This window comes from Nelusetta ayraudi, unplaced genomic scaffold (assembly GCF_046127955.1).
Source record: "Nelusetta ayraudi isolate G7.1 ecotype Tasmania unplaced genomic scaffold, CSIRO-AGI_Nayr_v1 ptg000078l, whole genome shotgun sequence".
NCBI classification, from domain to species: Eukaryota; Metazoa; Chordata; class Actinopteri; order Tetraodontiformes; family Monacanthidae; genus Nelusetta; species Nelusetta ayraudi.
In genome coordinates, this window is record NW_027466128.1 from 974,314 (window position 1) to 989,361 (window position 15,048).

At 54.6% G+C, this 15,048-nt stretch overlaps 1 protein-coding gene across 6 annotated transcripts in view; it reads left to right on the top strand.

The window, feature by feature from the left end:
* Nucleotides 1-14,707, top strand: part of LOC142899923 (myocyte-specific enhancer factor 2C-like) — a 66,344-nt gene extending 51,637 nt beyond the window's left edge. For 2 of the 6 annotated variants that reach the window (XM_076043870.1, XM_076043869.1), the window contains 3 exons: nt 10,626-10,769; nt 13,601-13,781; nt 14,484-14,707. In XM_076043870.1, coding sequence (XP_075899985.1) covers nt 10,626-10,769; nt 13,601-13,781; nt 14,484-14,692 — 534 coding nt within the window. In that variant the 3' untranslated portion in view covers nt 14,693-14,707. Of the gene's footprint in view, nt 1-10,625; nt 10,770-10,946; nt 11,085-13,600; nt 13,782-14,483 lie in introns of all 6 variants that reach the window. The other 4 variants (XM_076043874.1, XM_076043873.1, XM_076043872.1 and 1 more) reach the window with 4 other exon arrangements.
* The last annotated feature ends 341 nt before the right edge of the window (nt 14,708-15,048 follow it).

Genomic DNA, 15,048 nt, shown 5'->3' on the forward strand with positions numbered 1-15,048 from the left:
GGAAAGGCTGCTGGCCAATCCCATTTCCAGCAGATTAACCTAATCTGAAAATTCAGCTCACCCTATAATCTTAAACAGCAGCAGCAGCAGCAGCAGCAGCAGCGTGGACCCGCCACCTCACGTACCCTCGGCTCATTTCTCGCCCCTTCCCTTCTCCATTTTCTCCCTCCGTCCTCACCTAGGAGGAGCACATCGAAGGAGGGGTGTGGGGGGGGGGTTGGCGGGGGAGAGAGGGGCCGATGAGCGAGAGAGGAGGGGAGGGAGGAGGAGGGAGGAGAAGGAGGAGGAGGCTGGTAATTATTTCCAAAGGTCATTCTGTTAATGACTACCCGCTTGGCTAATGAGATTCAGCAAAGCTCCCTCGCCATGTTTCACCCCTGCGCATGTTTCACCCGTGCGCCGAGACGTGTGAGAAGACACAGGTGTGATTCCAGCCCGGTGGTGACAGTCCGCTGGAGGTAGGGAGGGAAAAATAAGTGGGCGGGGTGGGAAGGAGGGGGGAGGGAGGAGGGGGGGTTCATTTGAACGGGGGAATTTCTGGGCGAAAGCCAAAGAAAATGAAAATAACGCGGAACAAATGAAGCCGTTTCAAAGCACGCTGTCCACAGTGGGGCTGTGAGAGGGGTGAGACGGGTGAGGCAGCCGGGGTGGTATCGCCACCGACGTCCGCTTAGAGGAAGTGAGCGGACGGGGCGGGTCGACAGGAGCGAGGGAGGCGATGTTAAGTCACGTGCAGCCCAGAACGGGGAAATATAAAAATGGGTGGCTGCGTAAAGAGAAAGGAAGGGCAAGAAGTGACCCGACATTCATCAAAGAGATGGAAACCCGACCCAGCGGGTACACACGGGTCGCGTCGTGCCACTGAAATCTCCCCACGTCGCGATTTCCCGCCTGTGACGGAAAAATCTCGCCGCCTGCGTTCACAGGCAACCGGCGTTCCGAACCCTCGGCGAACCCTGAACACGGCAGAGACTCATTCACCCAAAAATGTGCTACTTTATTAGCTTAGCCACCTTTCTCCCCCCCCCCCCCCCCCCCCCCCACCTCTCTGCTCTCCGCTCACATCCCTGGACATGTGATCCCCCCTTCTCTGAAGTGCCAGTGTGCTCATGTTCTGCCTCGCTGTCTTGTGAAAATATTTTCCAGCATGTGCGCTATTCTACGTGCTTGTTTGGTTTCCAAACAGCGCGGAGAACATTAGCCTTAAGGAGTTCTCGGTGTTTATCAGCTCGCTCCGCTGAATGGCTTCTTCTCATGGCTCCCTCAAAACGCTGTGTAATCAGTCTGGCTCCGTTTGCCAATTTATCCTCTTTGCTACTTTGACGTGCGTCGGCGTTGCAGAGGGACGAGGGAGTCGTCTCCCGTCCTGCGTCTGTCCGCACCGATTTCGCAAGGAGTCATTATGATGTTTTCTTCCCTGGGATGGGCCGCATGTGCAACACGAGGTGGAGGTAAAATGGGGGCGTGGCTGTCACCGTGATCACAGTGCTGCAGTGTTTACTAAGTGACGAGGAGATCAGCAACGCGGCTTATTTTTCCTGGGGAGCGGAGGATTAAGGCCCTGAAGCGGCTTTGACTTACTAAGTAAATTAACCTTGTGACACCGGCGAGCTAACAGCCGCTACAGTTTGGTCAAGCAAACGCTCTTCCTGCAGACTGGACACTGTAAAATACCAAAAATGATTCACCGCTGTTTATAACTCACACACATATATATATATTTATATATTTTTCCTGCTTAGCTGTATCGCCGGCTGCTCTTGATGTCTGCTGCAGAGCTGAGAGAGAGAGAGAGAGAGAGAGAGAGAGAGAGAGAGAGAAAAGCTACCACACATGTGGAACATCTTTCCGGTGTTCAAAGTGTTATGAGGTCCCTTCAAGTCGCAACATGTGCCTTTGTCCACCTCTATCTCCTGACTCTATCACTCTGTGCCTCCCTCTGATTCATACGGAACAAACACGAGTGGAGGGCGCTCGGGTTAGAAATAGATGTTCCGCTTCCTCTAAGTGTGCCTCGCTCCCGTCCGGAGCGCCGCCGCCACCACCGCCGCCACATGCTGCTGTGATTTTCAACATATAGGCACCTTACCGCATAGGAAAGAAAAGAACCGAGCGGTCAAAAAAATCACTGCACCGGCCCCAACACACCACCACCACCACCACCAGGCAGCACCATCAGCCTTTGTTATTTGATATACTCCTTCTGTAATGAATACCTCGCAAAGTGGTAGCAGCCCTAAAAATAGCTCGCGGTCGGGCTAAAAATAGTTGCCAGGCTGGCGGTCCTTGCTGGGAGATTGTGGAAGAATAGGCATGGAATCTCTCCCCCTGTTTTCTCTCTGTCTCGTACCCCTCCAACCCCACTCCCTGCCCCTCCCCCCCCCAAACAGCGAGGGTGAGTGGGTGGGGGCCTTGTTTTTCAAACAGAGAGCCCAGTAAGTAAGTGTCAGGCTATTCATTCAGCCTCAGACTCGCTCCCTCTTTTCTTTTTTCCGAGGCAAACCCGTGAAGAGTTGCCCTCCGGCGACCACATGCACAAGACCCGTCGGTCTGAGGCCTTGTGGTGCCAGTAAACATTTGATCCTTTGGATAAAGAATTCCTTTATTTAATTTGCTTGTTTTCTCCCCCCACACCATCGCCCGCCGAACAGAGGCTTCCTGTCTTGGTGTTTTTCAAAGGGGGGCCAAATTGAGTTACTGAGCTATGTTAATTAGCTTTGTGTCTCGCGCGTAAAAGAAACTCTTAACAAGGCAATCGCCCCAACAAAGTCAAGTTCGGCTCGCACAGAACTCAACTGCAACATTTTCTGCTGTCAACGCATCTGTCTGCTGTGCCAGACTCAGACACAAAGCAGCGAGCAACGTTTTACAGAGTTTCCCATTTTACAGACTTTGCGCTCTTCAAGAGAGGCTAAAAGTGAGATGAGAGATAAGGCGTATGATGCCGAGGCCGAGCGTTTTTGGTTTTTTCGCTCCGCATCACTGCAGCGGCGCACTGCTGGCCAGAAAAGCAGAACTTCAGACGAGAAACTAAGTGAGACTTGGATCCCCGTTAGAGGTGTTTTTTTAAGGTCAGCAGGCTGAAGCGGAAGTCGGAGGTACTGCGCAGCAACAAAAAAGAAGTCTTAAAAATAGCCCGTCTGAAATGTGCCAATATGCGGTCCCTGCGGTGCCGAGCGGTGAAAAAGGCGGGCCGATTCTGCCAACAGGCACATGGCTTTTCCACTACACACCCCAAAACAATTCACCCCCGCCATTAAAATGAAATGATGCCTTGTTCTTTGAAACTATTTGCGGAAAATTCGGGAATAATGACGATCTATTTTTGTAGATGCCATTCCTTGTCCTGCCCGGGCCTTAAGCCCCTCCCCTCCCACGACTGCCGCTTCGGACGGGGTGTGGAAACTCAAGGTCACAGTATAGAGGTCAGCCGACTGGTCATTGTTGCTCAAGGCCTCCCCCAGGCTCCCGTTTCCTGCTGTGGCACGGCGCGATAAGGGACAGGGAGACAAAAGACGATAAGTGAGAATCGGCGGCGGGACAAGGAGGGACTGGAGGCAGACACCCAGTTTCACCAACCAATGACAACTTGGTCCCTCTGAGGACTCTAAGAACTACTAAACTAAACCCAAACTAAAAGGTCGGGACAAATTCATCATTCCTGCCCATAAAACTTTGATTTCTTTGTAGAATCCAATATCACAGTCCCGCTCCTCGCCATTGAAAGGAGACGGTGTTATGCGACGGGATTGCGGACGGGATGAAAGATGGGTTAGCCGAGGGTGCAGACATGAGTGCCCTCTTTATTGGGTTCCACTGAGCTGGCATTGTGTCCCATATTGTCTATCTGGGTAATTATACTGTGTAGTGACTAGTATGAATGACCACTTTGTTCCGAGGGGCCGGGATGCTGCTGTAGCAAACAGTGTTGGATTCTGACATGTGCTTAGTGTTTGTCTATTCCATATGGGAAACACTGCACCATCTGGTATTGTGCTGTGTCCTGGCTGGTGAAGACGGTCTATCTGTGAGCGGGCTCTGGTGTGCAGGACGCCTCCTCACGGCAATTTCAGCCAGCCAGCGCCGCGGCTTCCAGGCGAAAAAGGCACCTTTTCGCTCTTTATTCACTCGCCGTCCTCCTTTTCACCGCCGCTTGGCCCCCACGTGTGACTTCTCGCTCGCCTTTTTAATTCTCCGTCAAAAGCGGTAACCCCTAAAAAGCCTTGTAATTACACAGTTAGCGGGCGTTACGACTGAACACACGACCGCTTTGCCCGGGGATGATGGATCCCAGGCGGTGGGGCTTCCAAATCCTGGTTGCGGCGCAGCAGGGCACCAAGTGTGAGGGGCTTCAAAGCCCAAGAAATCTTTGATAAAGTCACTGATGGAGACCATCGGGATGCACAGATGACGACTGAAAAAAAAAAAAAAAAAGAAGAAGAAGAGAGACCATTTGGGGTCCAATTCCTCATATTGGTAACCTACAAAAAATTAACCACCACCACCACCCTTCCCCAGAAACGCTTACCGCACACACACAAACACACACACACACACACACACACACACGCGTGCACACACAAACACAGGCTCGCGCACACCAGGCATCCGTCGTCCATGGGTATGCCCCTCGACATGATCCTGGCATGTTCAAACCACGCTTCGTGAAACTGTGGCCTTCTTGCCTTTGGTCTGCCATCTGCTTCCAATAAGCTAAGCCAGCCTGATCCCCTCTGAAGTTCCCCCCGCGCTCTCAAAGCAGAGCGAGCGGGCGAGGCGAGAGGGAGAGGCTGAGTGAGAGACAAAAAAAGAAAGAAAAATTGAGAGCGAGTTGCTAGACAGACAGACAGAAATGTAAAAAAAAAAAAAAAAAGTGCAAAATGAGAGCACTGCTCGGAGATATTATGACCCCCCCCCCCCCCCACCCCCTTCCCTGCTGGCAGCCGGGCCACCCAGAGAGCGGCTGTTGAGCGGTGGTGCCGGGGATTGGTGAAGGGGAGCGTAATCTACCGCAGGTCCACTTCATGACCACCTTCGACTTGTCATGTTGTGATGGGATGGGACAAAGCTCCCCCCCCCCCCGTCCCTCCACCCCCCGAACGCCTCACCCCTATTGACTCCGAGCCACATCGCTCCTTTCCAATCTGCTCGGACAAAATTGACTCGGCCGTTTGGTAAAACCAAGGGAGCTCTGGTGGCTTAGCTCGTGTTTGCACCTTGAAAAGGGTTTGAGAGGACGAAAAAAGAAATCCTCCTTAATTATCGGTGCCCCTCAGCTTGAGACGACATTTCCTTTCTTTTTTTAGGAGATTTTTAGGAGTCGTTCAAGAATCCCGTGGTGATCCACTTCTGGGTCTCTACACCGGTGGCCGAACAGACTAATGTAATACGCACTGTAGGTGCAGCCTGTGGTCACACTCAACCTACACAAATTCTCACACTTCCTGCCGGCAGGTCTGCGCGATTTGCATGCGCGGCGTCTCTGAGGAACGTCTCTGCGAGTCGGAGTCAATCTGTTCGCGGGTGCCATTTTAGCATCGCGGAGCGACGGAGGACGAGACCCTGCGAGAAAAAGCTGTTTATTCCAGGGGCGCTCGGTGCGTTTCGTCGGCGCGTCGGATGTGATTGACTGCGAGCGGTCCACTTCTTTCACATCACGCCCATCTGCCCGCGCCTCGTGCGCCAGAAGTGGCTGGGATCCCGCATGAATTACTCCACTTATTAGGGGGAAACCTTTGTTGCCCTCCTAGTACACTATCGCCTTTCACGAGTCTTGCCTTTTGCCTACAATGGTGTTTGCACTCTGAAGGCCGTAGATATAAAAGCCCTATTATAAACTGTGTTTTTCTCCGGGCATGCTGTTTTCAGCCACTGTGTAGACGCCACTGAGAAACATTCATTGGCCCGGCTGTCACCAGTAGCCATAAACACAATATTGAATGTGTCATAACCTCGAGCCACTGCCAAGATAACTGAGGGGGCTTGGTCAGCAGTGGAAACCTCTCCAAGCGCAACAACCCCCGCACCCCCCCCCCCTCCCCCCAACCGCCCCCAGCTAGCCAGCCCGGAGACGGCGACGCCTCGAGGAGGATGCGCCTGTCGGGCCCGACAATATTGCTCCCTGGGCTTCTGTTGGGACGGCGCTGAACGCGGAGGTGGAGGGACAGACGTGGGGCAGCAAGACAGAGAGAGGGATAGTGTGTGTGTGTGTGTGTGTGTGTGTGTGTGTGTGTGTACAGGGTGGCAGAATGCCGAGCAGACGGATCCTGGTATGGCAGGGGTCCTGGGCAGGCGTCAGCTGTCCCTAACGGACCCCCTGGGGGCCCCCCAGAATTCACACTCAGGCAGCCTCCACGCTTTTATTCAAGGGCTGCACAAAGTGACACGCGCAACACACTACTATAGTCGCACGCACCCAAACTATAAAGCGAGTTTAAAAAGCTGGACGTCACCCAGCTGGCGGAATACCCCCGGCTTTACTTAGCGCTCCATCCCCCCCCGCCCCCCTTCACCACCACCACCGTCACCACTCCCGGTCCTGTGGACTCATCCTGGGGTGGCGGCAGCAGGTACGGTCGCCCCGGCCGCAGCGGACGACGGCCATCCGAGCTGAGGGTGCAGGCGCTGAAGGGTAGCGATGAGACAAGTGTCTAAGTATGTAGGACGCCGTGTCTATGCCGAGCCCGCTTCACGCAGGGCCCTGTGACAAGTCGAGTCATGAGGGAGCATCATGAAGAAGGAGTTTAATTAGGAGCAAGCCTCCAAAGAGGCCAAAGAGAAAGACACGGAGCCAAGCAAGCAGTTGAGGCTTCTTTTTTCTTTTTCAATCTTTCCTCTGTCACACTTTCTTCTCCTCCTGCTCTTCTCTCGTCGCTCAGATTTACTGTACACAGCCCCCCCCACCCCGCGCTCCACGTCTCACTTCTCGTTTGTCCTCTCCCCTCCGTCGTTCCCGGTCTTTGGTTGCGAGCCCGCTTCTCATTACCACCCCTTGCGTCTAAATTTTTGTGTACTCTTTTTTTTTTTTTCCCTCCCCACCGTCTCATCCGACGGGTGAAAAACCCTGGCGCAGAACGACGAAGGGGAAGCGGTGTTGTTCTCCAGCCTTTAATGTTTCTAGAAGTGTTTGTCTTTCCGCTGCGTCTGAAAGGAGGAATCATTAATAAATCAATGGCGAGTAAACGGAGACAAAATAACGGCTAGAAAAGCAGAGTGAGTGCTCGGTGGCGCGTCGCTCCTCTGTGCCAGCAGTCATTTAGCGAGAACTAGATAATGAGGTGATTTAAAAAAAAAAAAAAAAAAGGAAGGAAGGAAGGAAAAAAAAAACAGTGAAAACCTAAGCGACTTGAAAAAGTGAATAAATGTAATGCCAGACTTATACTTTAAGCAAATTTTTTTTTTCTTTGCGTAAAACTCTTGAACTGCACCAAAGTGTTTTTGTTTAATCCTCATCCTATTAACATATTCCCCAACCACTCCAGTTCCATGTCGTCTTCTCTTACACACTCGCGGCTTTCCTACAAAATAAGAGCCCCCCCCACCAACCCCTACCAGTTCAGTTAAAACTAATCAATGAGTCATTTTGATGTGTGTTTTGTCTGCTATTGAGGATATGGAGCCTTGCCAGCAGTCAGAATAGAACAGGAGAAACCTTTACTAGCGCTCGCTGCTCCTTTTTTGGGGGGGCCGCACCATAAAGTGCGGGAGGGTGCCGGTCAAAATATAGGCTGCGCCACAGCGTCAGGCCCTTCTATGGCCATGCGGGGGCCCCACCGCCTCGTCCGATTGGCCGCCGGCCGAATGGTGTCAGCCTTGGGCAACAGGTGCGACATCTTTAAACAGGTGTGCATAACCCGAGATGAGTGGCAGAGTGCCCTTGCACTGCAGCGACCTCCCCCCCCCCGACTTCCCCCATTGCACTCACTGAGCCCCCGCTAGCTAGGCTCACGGGCCACATGCTGGATAGTCATATAACACTCACCCCCCCCCCCCCCCCCCGCACCCCATCAACACCCCCTGTCGGACCACCAGCCCGGTCGCCACCCCCCTCCCCCCGTCTCTCCCCACGCGGGTCTCACCTTTTACAGTTCTCTCCTTCCCCCAGCCGTGACCCCCACCACCACCGCCGCCGCCGGGAGAGCGAATCGACTCACTCGCGAGCGCAAGTGGCAGTAGGTGGTGGTGAAAAATCTCTCGCAAGTAGGAAGAAAAGACTCCTCGCTTCTTAAGACGAGCTCTCCTGCGAGCGGAGGGAGGGAAAAAAAAGAGGGTGGGGGGGCAGCGGTTCAGCTCTCGCTCGTTCAATACGGTGCAACTCCAAGGCCAGATTGAAACTACACAAAAAAAGCACTTTTTTTTTTCTTATTTTGATTTTTTTTTTTTTTTTTTTGCAGCTCGCCACGTCTTTTTGCCAAAAAACACAGCGCACTAAAACCTCTGCCACCCCTTTGTTCTCTGCGACTCATCCACCTCAGAAGGAGCAGGAGTGCCTGATTCACTGTTGGGTCTGTTGAAAGTCAGCCCTCCTGCATTTCTCTCACTTGTGCGTGTGTGTGTGTGTATGTGTGTGGTGTGATTTCCTCAAGACTGTCAAAAGATATGAAAGACGCTTTCAAATTTCCAAATTCTAAATTTCCACTCCGGAGGGCCAGGCGAGGTACTGGTGGAGAGAGAGAGAGAGAGAGAGAGAGAGAGAGAGAGAGAGAGAGAGAGAGAGAGAGAGAGAGGAGGAGGGTGGAGGGGGTAGCAGTTAGCTGCCTTCGCCGCCGAGACGCCTCAGGAATCAAACGGTTATCGCGCGCACAAAAGGAGCCCTCTAAGTTCACTGGAAAAAACACACACACACACACACACACACACATACACTCAAAACAGGCCCTTTGTTGTGCCGACGTGAGAGATGACTGGCTTGTTATTTGTTTTCCGAACGGGCAGATCGCTCGCTGTCACTCCCCGCCGCCGCTAGCGCTGCCGCCGCCGCACGTGACGGAGTAACTTAGCGCTGGCACCCACTTCCCCCTGCGCGAGTGACAGAGGCAACCAAACAAATGAGAGGAAGAAGTTCACCGAGATTAACTTATCTCAGCTTCCATCCTCCTCTCCTTCCTCACGCTCTCTCCCTCTCCTTGTCTTTTTTTTCTTCGTCTTGACGCTAACACCCACTCCCTCGCGCCCACACAGGCACACGCAAACGCAGACTCCTTTCCCCCTCCCTGCCTCCTCCTCCCCCACCCCTCCCACACACGCACGCACGCACGCACATGCGTGCGCCGTCACGCCACAACATATACAGAGCGAGAGGCAGAGAGAGAGAGAGAGAGAGAGAGAGAGACTCACACACTTGATCAGCATCAAATACGGGGTGTGCTAAAGTAAATTTAATTACGTCTGTCTGATATGGAGCCTCAGATGAAAGCAGGAGAGCGCAGTGTGAAGCGACGGCTGCGCAGACAGGAGCAGGCCCGCGATATTCCTCCCGTAGACTAATCTCCCTTTATTAAAGCCAGGAGGAGCGGGAGGAGGAGGAGGGGGAGGGGTTGGGAGAGGAGGGGTGGGGGTGGGGGTGGGGATAGGGGGGGGGTACCTTTGATGAGATCTCTAACTGTCAGCTACTGTATTTTTCCTCTCCCGCCCGCCACAACTGTCTTTGTCTTGCACTTTTTACCAGGCAAATGAACACAGCGCCTACCTACAGTACCGGCACATGGCTGCTTGCTCCGGCACAACACACACACACACACACACACACACACACACACACACGCTAATGCGCTCTGAAACTTACACCCGCTGTTGTGGTTGTCAACAATATCTAAAAAAAGGACGAGGCAAAGCTCCATCCCTCTTTGTCTACGCCGTTCACGCACGCACACACACACACACACACACACACACACACACACACACACACACACAAGCACACACACACAAACACACACACACGCGCACACACACGTGCACACATGCGCTGACAAACAGATGTGGGTCGGTGCTCAGAAGCGCTCTCCTCTGCCTGGCTGACTCTCTTCCAGCCGCTCTAATGGGGGCAGGTGGCCATCAGGTGGCCGAAAACAGAAACTGCCACGTTTGCAGCAGCAGCAGCAGCAGCAGCAGCAGCAGTCAGTCAGTCAGTCAGTCGGTCAGTCAGTCGGTGAACCCTCGGCAGCCACCGCCACTGTATTTCAGCTCTGTCACGCAGACCAACGGAGATCATTGGTCCTGAAAAGGCTCTTTTTTTAACATCCCCCCTCCCCTCCCTATGTAATTTTGAGGTTTTCAAGGTCCCCATGATTTGTCTCTTTGCTCAAGGGTTCAATCGTTTGTCACATGCTGCTGTTGTGCTTGGACCCGGGGGTAAAAAAAAAAAAATCCATTGTGCCACCTTGAGCGTCCCGCTGCACCTTCACCCCCCCCCCATGTGGAACCTGCCAAAATGATTGACTGGTCATCGGTGAAATGAACTCTTATGAATACGCTCGACTCCTCGGAAAACAAGCGATTGTGCAAATGCTGTGCTAAGAACTCGGATGGGACCCGAAGGTCCGTCTTCGCCGCGTGTTTCGCTGGCTTGCCGCCGCCGCCTGGCAAAGCCCCTCAACTCTGTTGTGCAACTGCTCTGTTTGCAGACGTTAAGAAAGAAGGGCCTAAACGGCTGCGACAGCCCAGACCCCGACGCTGACGACTCGGTCGGCCACAGCCCCGAGTCGGAGGACAAGTACAGGAAAATAAACGAGGACATTGATCTGATGATCAGCAGACAGAGACTGTGTGTAAGTACCTTCCCACCAACCCTCAACCTCCCTCTCACCTTTTCTTTCCCCTCTTTTCTTTTTGTTCCCTGTCCTCTTCCTTCCTTCCTGTTGCCTCGTCCTCTTCGTCACCGTCTGTCGCTACGTCCCCCCCCCCCCTCCGTCCACCTCTCCGGCCGTCGAACCCGGCTGGCACAGACGCTGAGCAAGAAGGAGAACAAAGGCGGCGAGAGCCCGGAGCTCGAGTCCGCCCTCACCCTCACGCCGCGCACTGAGGAGAAGTACAAACAGATTAATGAGGAGTTCGATCACATGGTTAAAACTCACAGGATGCCTGTAAGTACCGGGCCAGGCTAACAGAGTCGCTGACTGGACTCCGCAGCTAACCCAGCTAACCGCTACTGTTTGCCACCAGACTAAATACACGGCGTGAGAGTGAGAGTGAGACGGGACCCGTGATGTAAACTTACAGCGGGAGGGGGGGGGGGCTGTGGGTATGGGGCGGGGGGGTGACGACAGATCTTTGATTTTGCTTGATTACAGCTGAGCGCCAGTCCTCTAATTTGGCTTAACTGCAACAATAACCGCCGGGCATCCACGCAGGAGTAATTGCCGTCTAACCCGCTTGACAAATTGTAACCTCGCCGGGCCTCCGTCCCTCCCTGAACCATCTACCCAGAATGCTTTGCCATGCCTCTCGGGGGGTGGGGGGAGGGGGGGTAGCGAGGCTGCGAGTCTGCGAGTCACTTTTCCTTGACGGACTCCCACGACAACGGGGGAAAAGAGACGTGGAGCTCGTTCTGCTCGCCGATCAAAACCTAATTAGGCTTGCGGGGGTGGGGTGGGGGGGAGGGGGGCGAGGGGTGCTAGAGTGAAAAGAACAGAACCCAGCTCAGGAGGGGGCCAGGCGTCGACTTGGAATCCACGCTGGAATGGTTGGAGCTCCGGCCTTTTTCGCAGAAAGACAATTCCATAGTAGAAGATTCAGAGTGCAGCAGCGTGGAGACGCGTGGGGCTGGGGGCGGGGGGGTCGAGGGGGGCGTGTGGTTAGATGCGAGCCAGGCGCTGGTGAGGGCGGAGCGGGCTCGGGATCGGGGCGGGCGGGGGGTGGGGGTGGGGCTCTGCGCGCACAACAAGTGGCAGTTCAGCGTGTGGTCAGGGCGGCTGCCAAGCACTGGGCCTCTGGATTGCAGGGGGACTGTTTGAGGGGAGTGGGTGCGGGGTGGGGGGTGGGGTGGGGGTGGGGGGAGGGGGTTGGGTGGAGGGTCGTGGGGTTGAGATGAGTGAAAACAGGAAGGATGGCACCAGTTGAGGACAGCTAACAGACGGGGGGCCTCACGCCCAAGGGTGCGGTGTGCGCCGCTGTGCTGACACGCACACACACACACACACACACACATGCACGGAAGCCCACACCCCCCATCCCCCACTCTCTTGCGCCATGATGCGCGCAGTGGAGACACGAGGGGGGGAGAGAGAGAGAAAACACATAAGAAACCCTAGGAATAAAGATGGAAGAAATTAGCAATTAGAATAGAAGCGGAGAAAGACCCCCCACCGCTCCCCCCCCCATCCCTCTATTACCGCCCCCAGCCCCCACCTCGAACCCTGGCGGGTTTAGAAGAGAAGGCATCTGTAGAATTTTGCTCTCGTTTAACCAAAAAGTTGCAGCTAAAGCAAAAAAACGTGGCGGAGGCCGCAATGAAACAGGGTTAAAGTAATTGTCTTTGGATTTTGAAATAATATTTGGCTTTCAAGAGGAACATTAGTGAGGGGAGGGGTAAGGGAGAGGGAGTGGGGGGTAGGGGGTAGGGGGAGGGGGAGTGGGCGGGACAAAGCCAAGAACTTTGCCACTTTCCGAGCTGGTGATGCGGCTGATGCGCTCCTTTCTCTCCGGCTCCGGGACACATGGCAGTAATTTCGGGCCCTATTTTCTACTTCCTAAAGCTAACAGGCGGGATCAACCACTTCCAGGGCGCCGCCCCCGAGGTTAAACCCCCTCTGCCAAGTCACACAATAAACATGACAAAGTAGACGCCCCCCGGGGGACGCCGCCACGCACGGCTACCTCGGCTCCCGCTCCTGATGAGGCCGCCGACTGATCCGAGTCTCCCGCTTAAAAACACTTCACATTAAGTCCGTGTGACGGACGGATAAATTACTGCTAATCCCATTTAGTTGTCGGGGGTTTTCAAATGTGACTTTTTTTCGCGAGAGGGAGAGAGGTGAAGACAGACTGGATGAATCTTGAGCTCTTTCAGCACAGTGGGACGCGGCTGGCTCCTTTTTTTTTTTTTTTTATTCCTCAAATGTAATAAACCAGGAATGCATCCCAGAGTATAAAAAGCAGCAAAGTGTCCACGTCACCTCGGTTCAACCCAGCGCCGCCGTCGGCCCTGAAGTCACCACGTGTCAGTGTCAGGAAGGTGGCGGCACCGTCCCCCAACAACCCTTTGTTTCTTCTTTGTCCTCCCTTTCCCCCTCGTCTCCAGTTTGTGCTCCCACCCTCGACTTTCCTAAGCATGCGCCGCTCCCTCGCGCACGGCTTTCTATTGTTAACCGTCCGTCTGTCCTTTTGAACTTGGCTCCCCGTCGTCGACCGCCGGCCGCCGCGTGGTTCGGCTTCGGCAGTAATGCTGTCTCAGTGACTTTAAATTGCCTCGAGTTCCTGGAATGTTTGTGAAACTGTCGTCTCCCTCCGTCCCTCCCTTCCTCCCTTCCTCCCTTCCATCCTTCCATCCTTCGCTTGGACGCCGTGTTTTTTTTCCATTGCTCGCTCTGTAATCGCTGCTATCTAATCAGAATTTACGGCCGTGTCTCCCCCCACCCCCGCCCCCCCCTGTCTCTCCCAGCAGGCCGTGCCCCCGTCCAACTACGACATGCCCGTGTCCATCCCCGTCAGCAACCAGAACAATCTCATCTACAGCCACCCCGGCGGCTCCCTGGGTAACCACAACCTGCTGCCGCTGGCCCACCACGGCCTGCAGAGGAACAGCATGTCCCCCGGAGTGACCCACAGACCCCCCAGTGCAGGTAAGGCAGAATCGCTGCATGAGTTCGAAGCGAGCCGCTCATCTGAGACCGCAACGAATGCGGGTCGGTCTTGTTGATTTAGCGCAAGGTTCTGCGCGTGAGACGTCTGGTTTCCTACGTATAGTTTTTTTTCTTTTTTCTTCTTCTTCTCCTTCTTCTTCTTCTTCTTGCGGGGGTCGGAGTCGCGCTGGTGACATAAGCAGAATCCAAGAGGCCCTGTTGGTTTGTTATTGTTGTCCAAAAAGACCTTTTTCTGTCCCTCCGGTCTGGACGCCGCCGCCGCCGCCGCCCGCACGGCTTCACCCTGTCATTACGACTGGACGCCACCAGCGCCAGCAGTCAAAACTAAATATGATCTTTTGGCGCTCGCCGCTGTCCGCGCCAAAACCGCGCTCGGCGCCCCCTGGGGGGAGGGGTGGGAGGGGGCGCGGCTCAAAAAAATAATAATGTGTCATTTTTCTTGGACGCCGCCGCGTCTCCATTCGCTCCGTCCGGGCCGCCCCGAGCGCGAAGGTTTGAGTGGGAAGTAACTGCTAGTAGCGTCGCGTCGCACACACACACACACACACACACACGCTTGCGATGGATTGCGATCGAATCGAGCGAGCGTCTGAAAGGCCGGCGAGGTAAGAGGCTACGTGGGTGTCTTATCCTCTAATGGTTTCTCTTCCGTTGCTCTCTTCTCTCCCTTTCATCTCCTAGGTAGCCTCATGGGCGCTGACCTCACCACTGGCGCAGGCACCAGTGCTGGTAAGGATGCACCCCCCACCTCCCCACCCTCTGCTGACCCCTCCTCCTCGTGCACGCAGTCGTCTGCTAACAACACACACACACACACGCCCACGCACTCACATACACACACACACACACACAGAGATAAATGGCACCCACTCACCAGCTCAGGGCCATAAAATCCATGACTAACAGGAGCCCCAACCCGAGCGCAGATTTTCTGCCCGCGCCGCTGTTGACGTTGGCGGCCGGCGAGTTCAGCCGGGCGCGCTGGCCCCGCCGTTAAGGGGGTGGGGGGGGGGTGACACATCAAGCCTGCGTTCACTCATAAAAACTGGAAGACAAGTGGGTGGCGATGGGAATGAGGAGGCGGCGTTGGTTGGGGGGGGGGGGGGGGGGGGGTTTATTGTGCGGCCGCGTCGTTCGCTTTGATTGTCAGGACGGAGGGAGCGGAAATCCAGAAATGCAAAAAGAAATAAACGCCCTCCGCTCCACCCGGCTGGAACGTGTTTGTGCCGCACGGACGTCCGCCGGA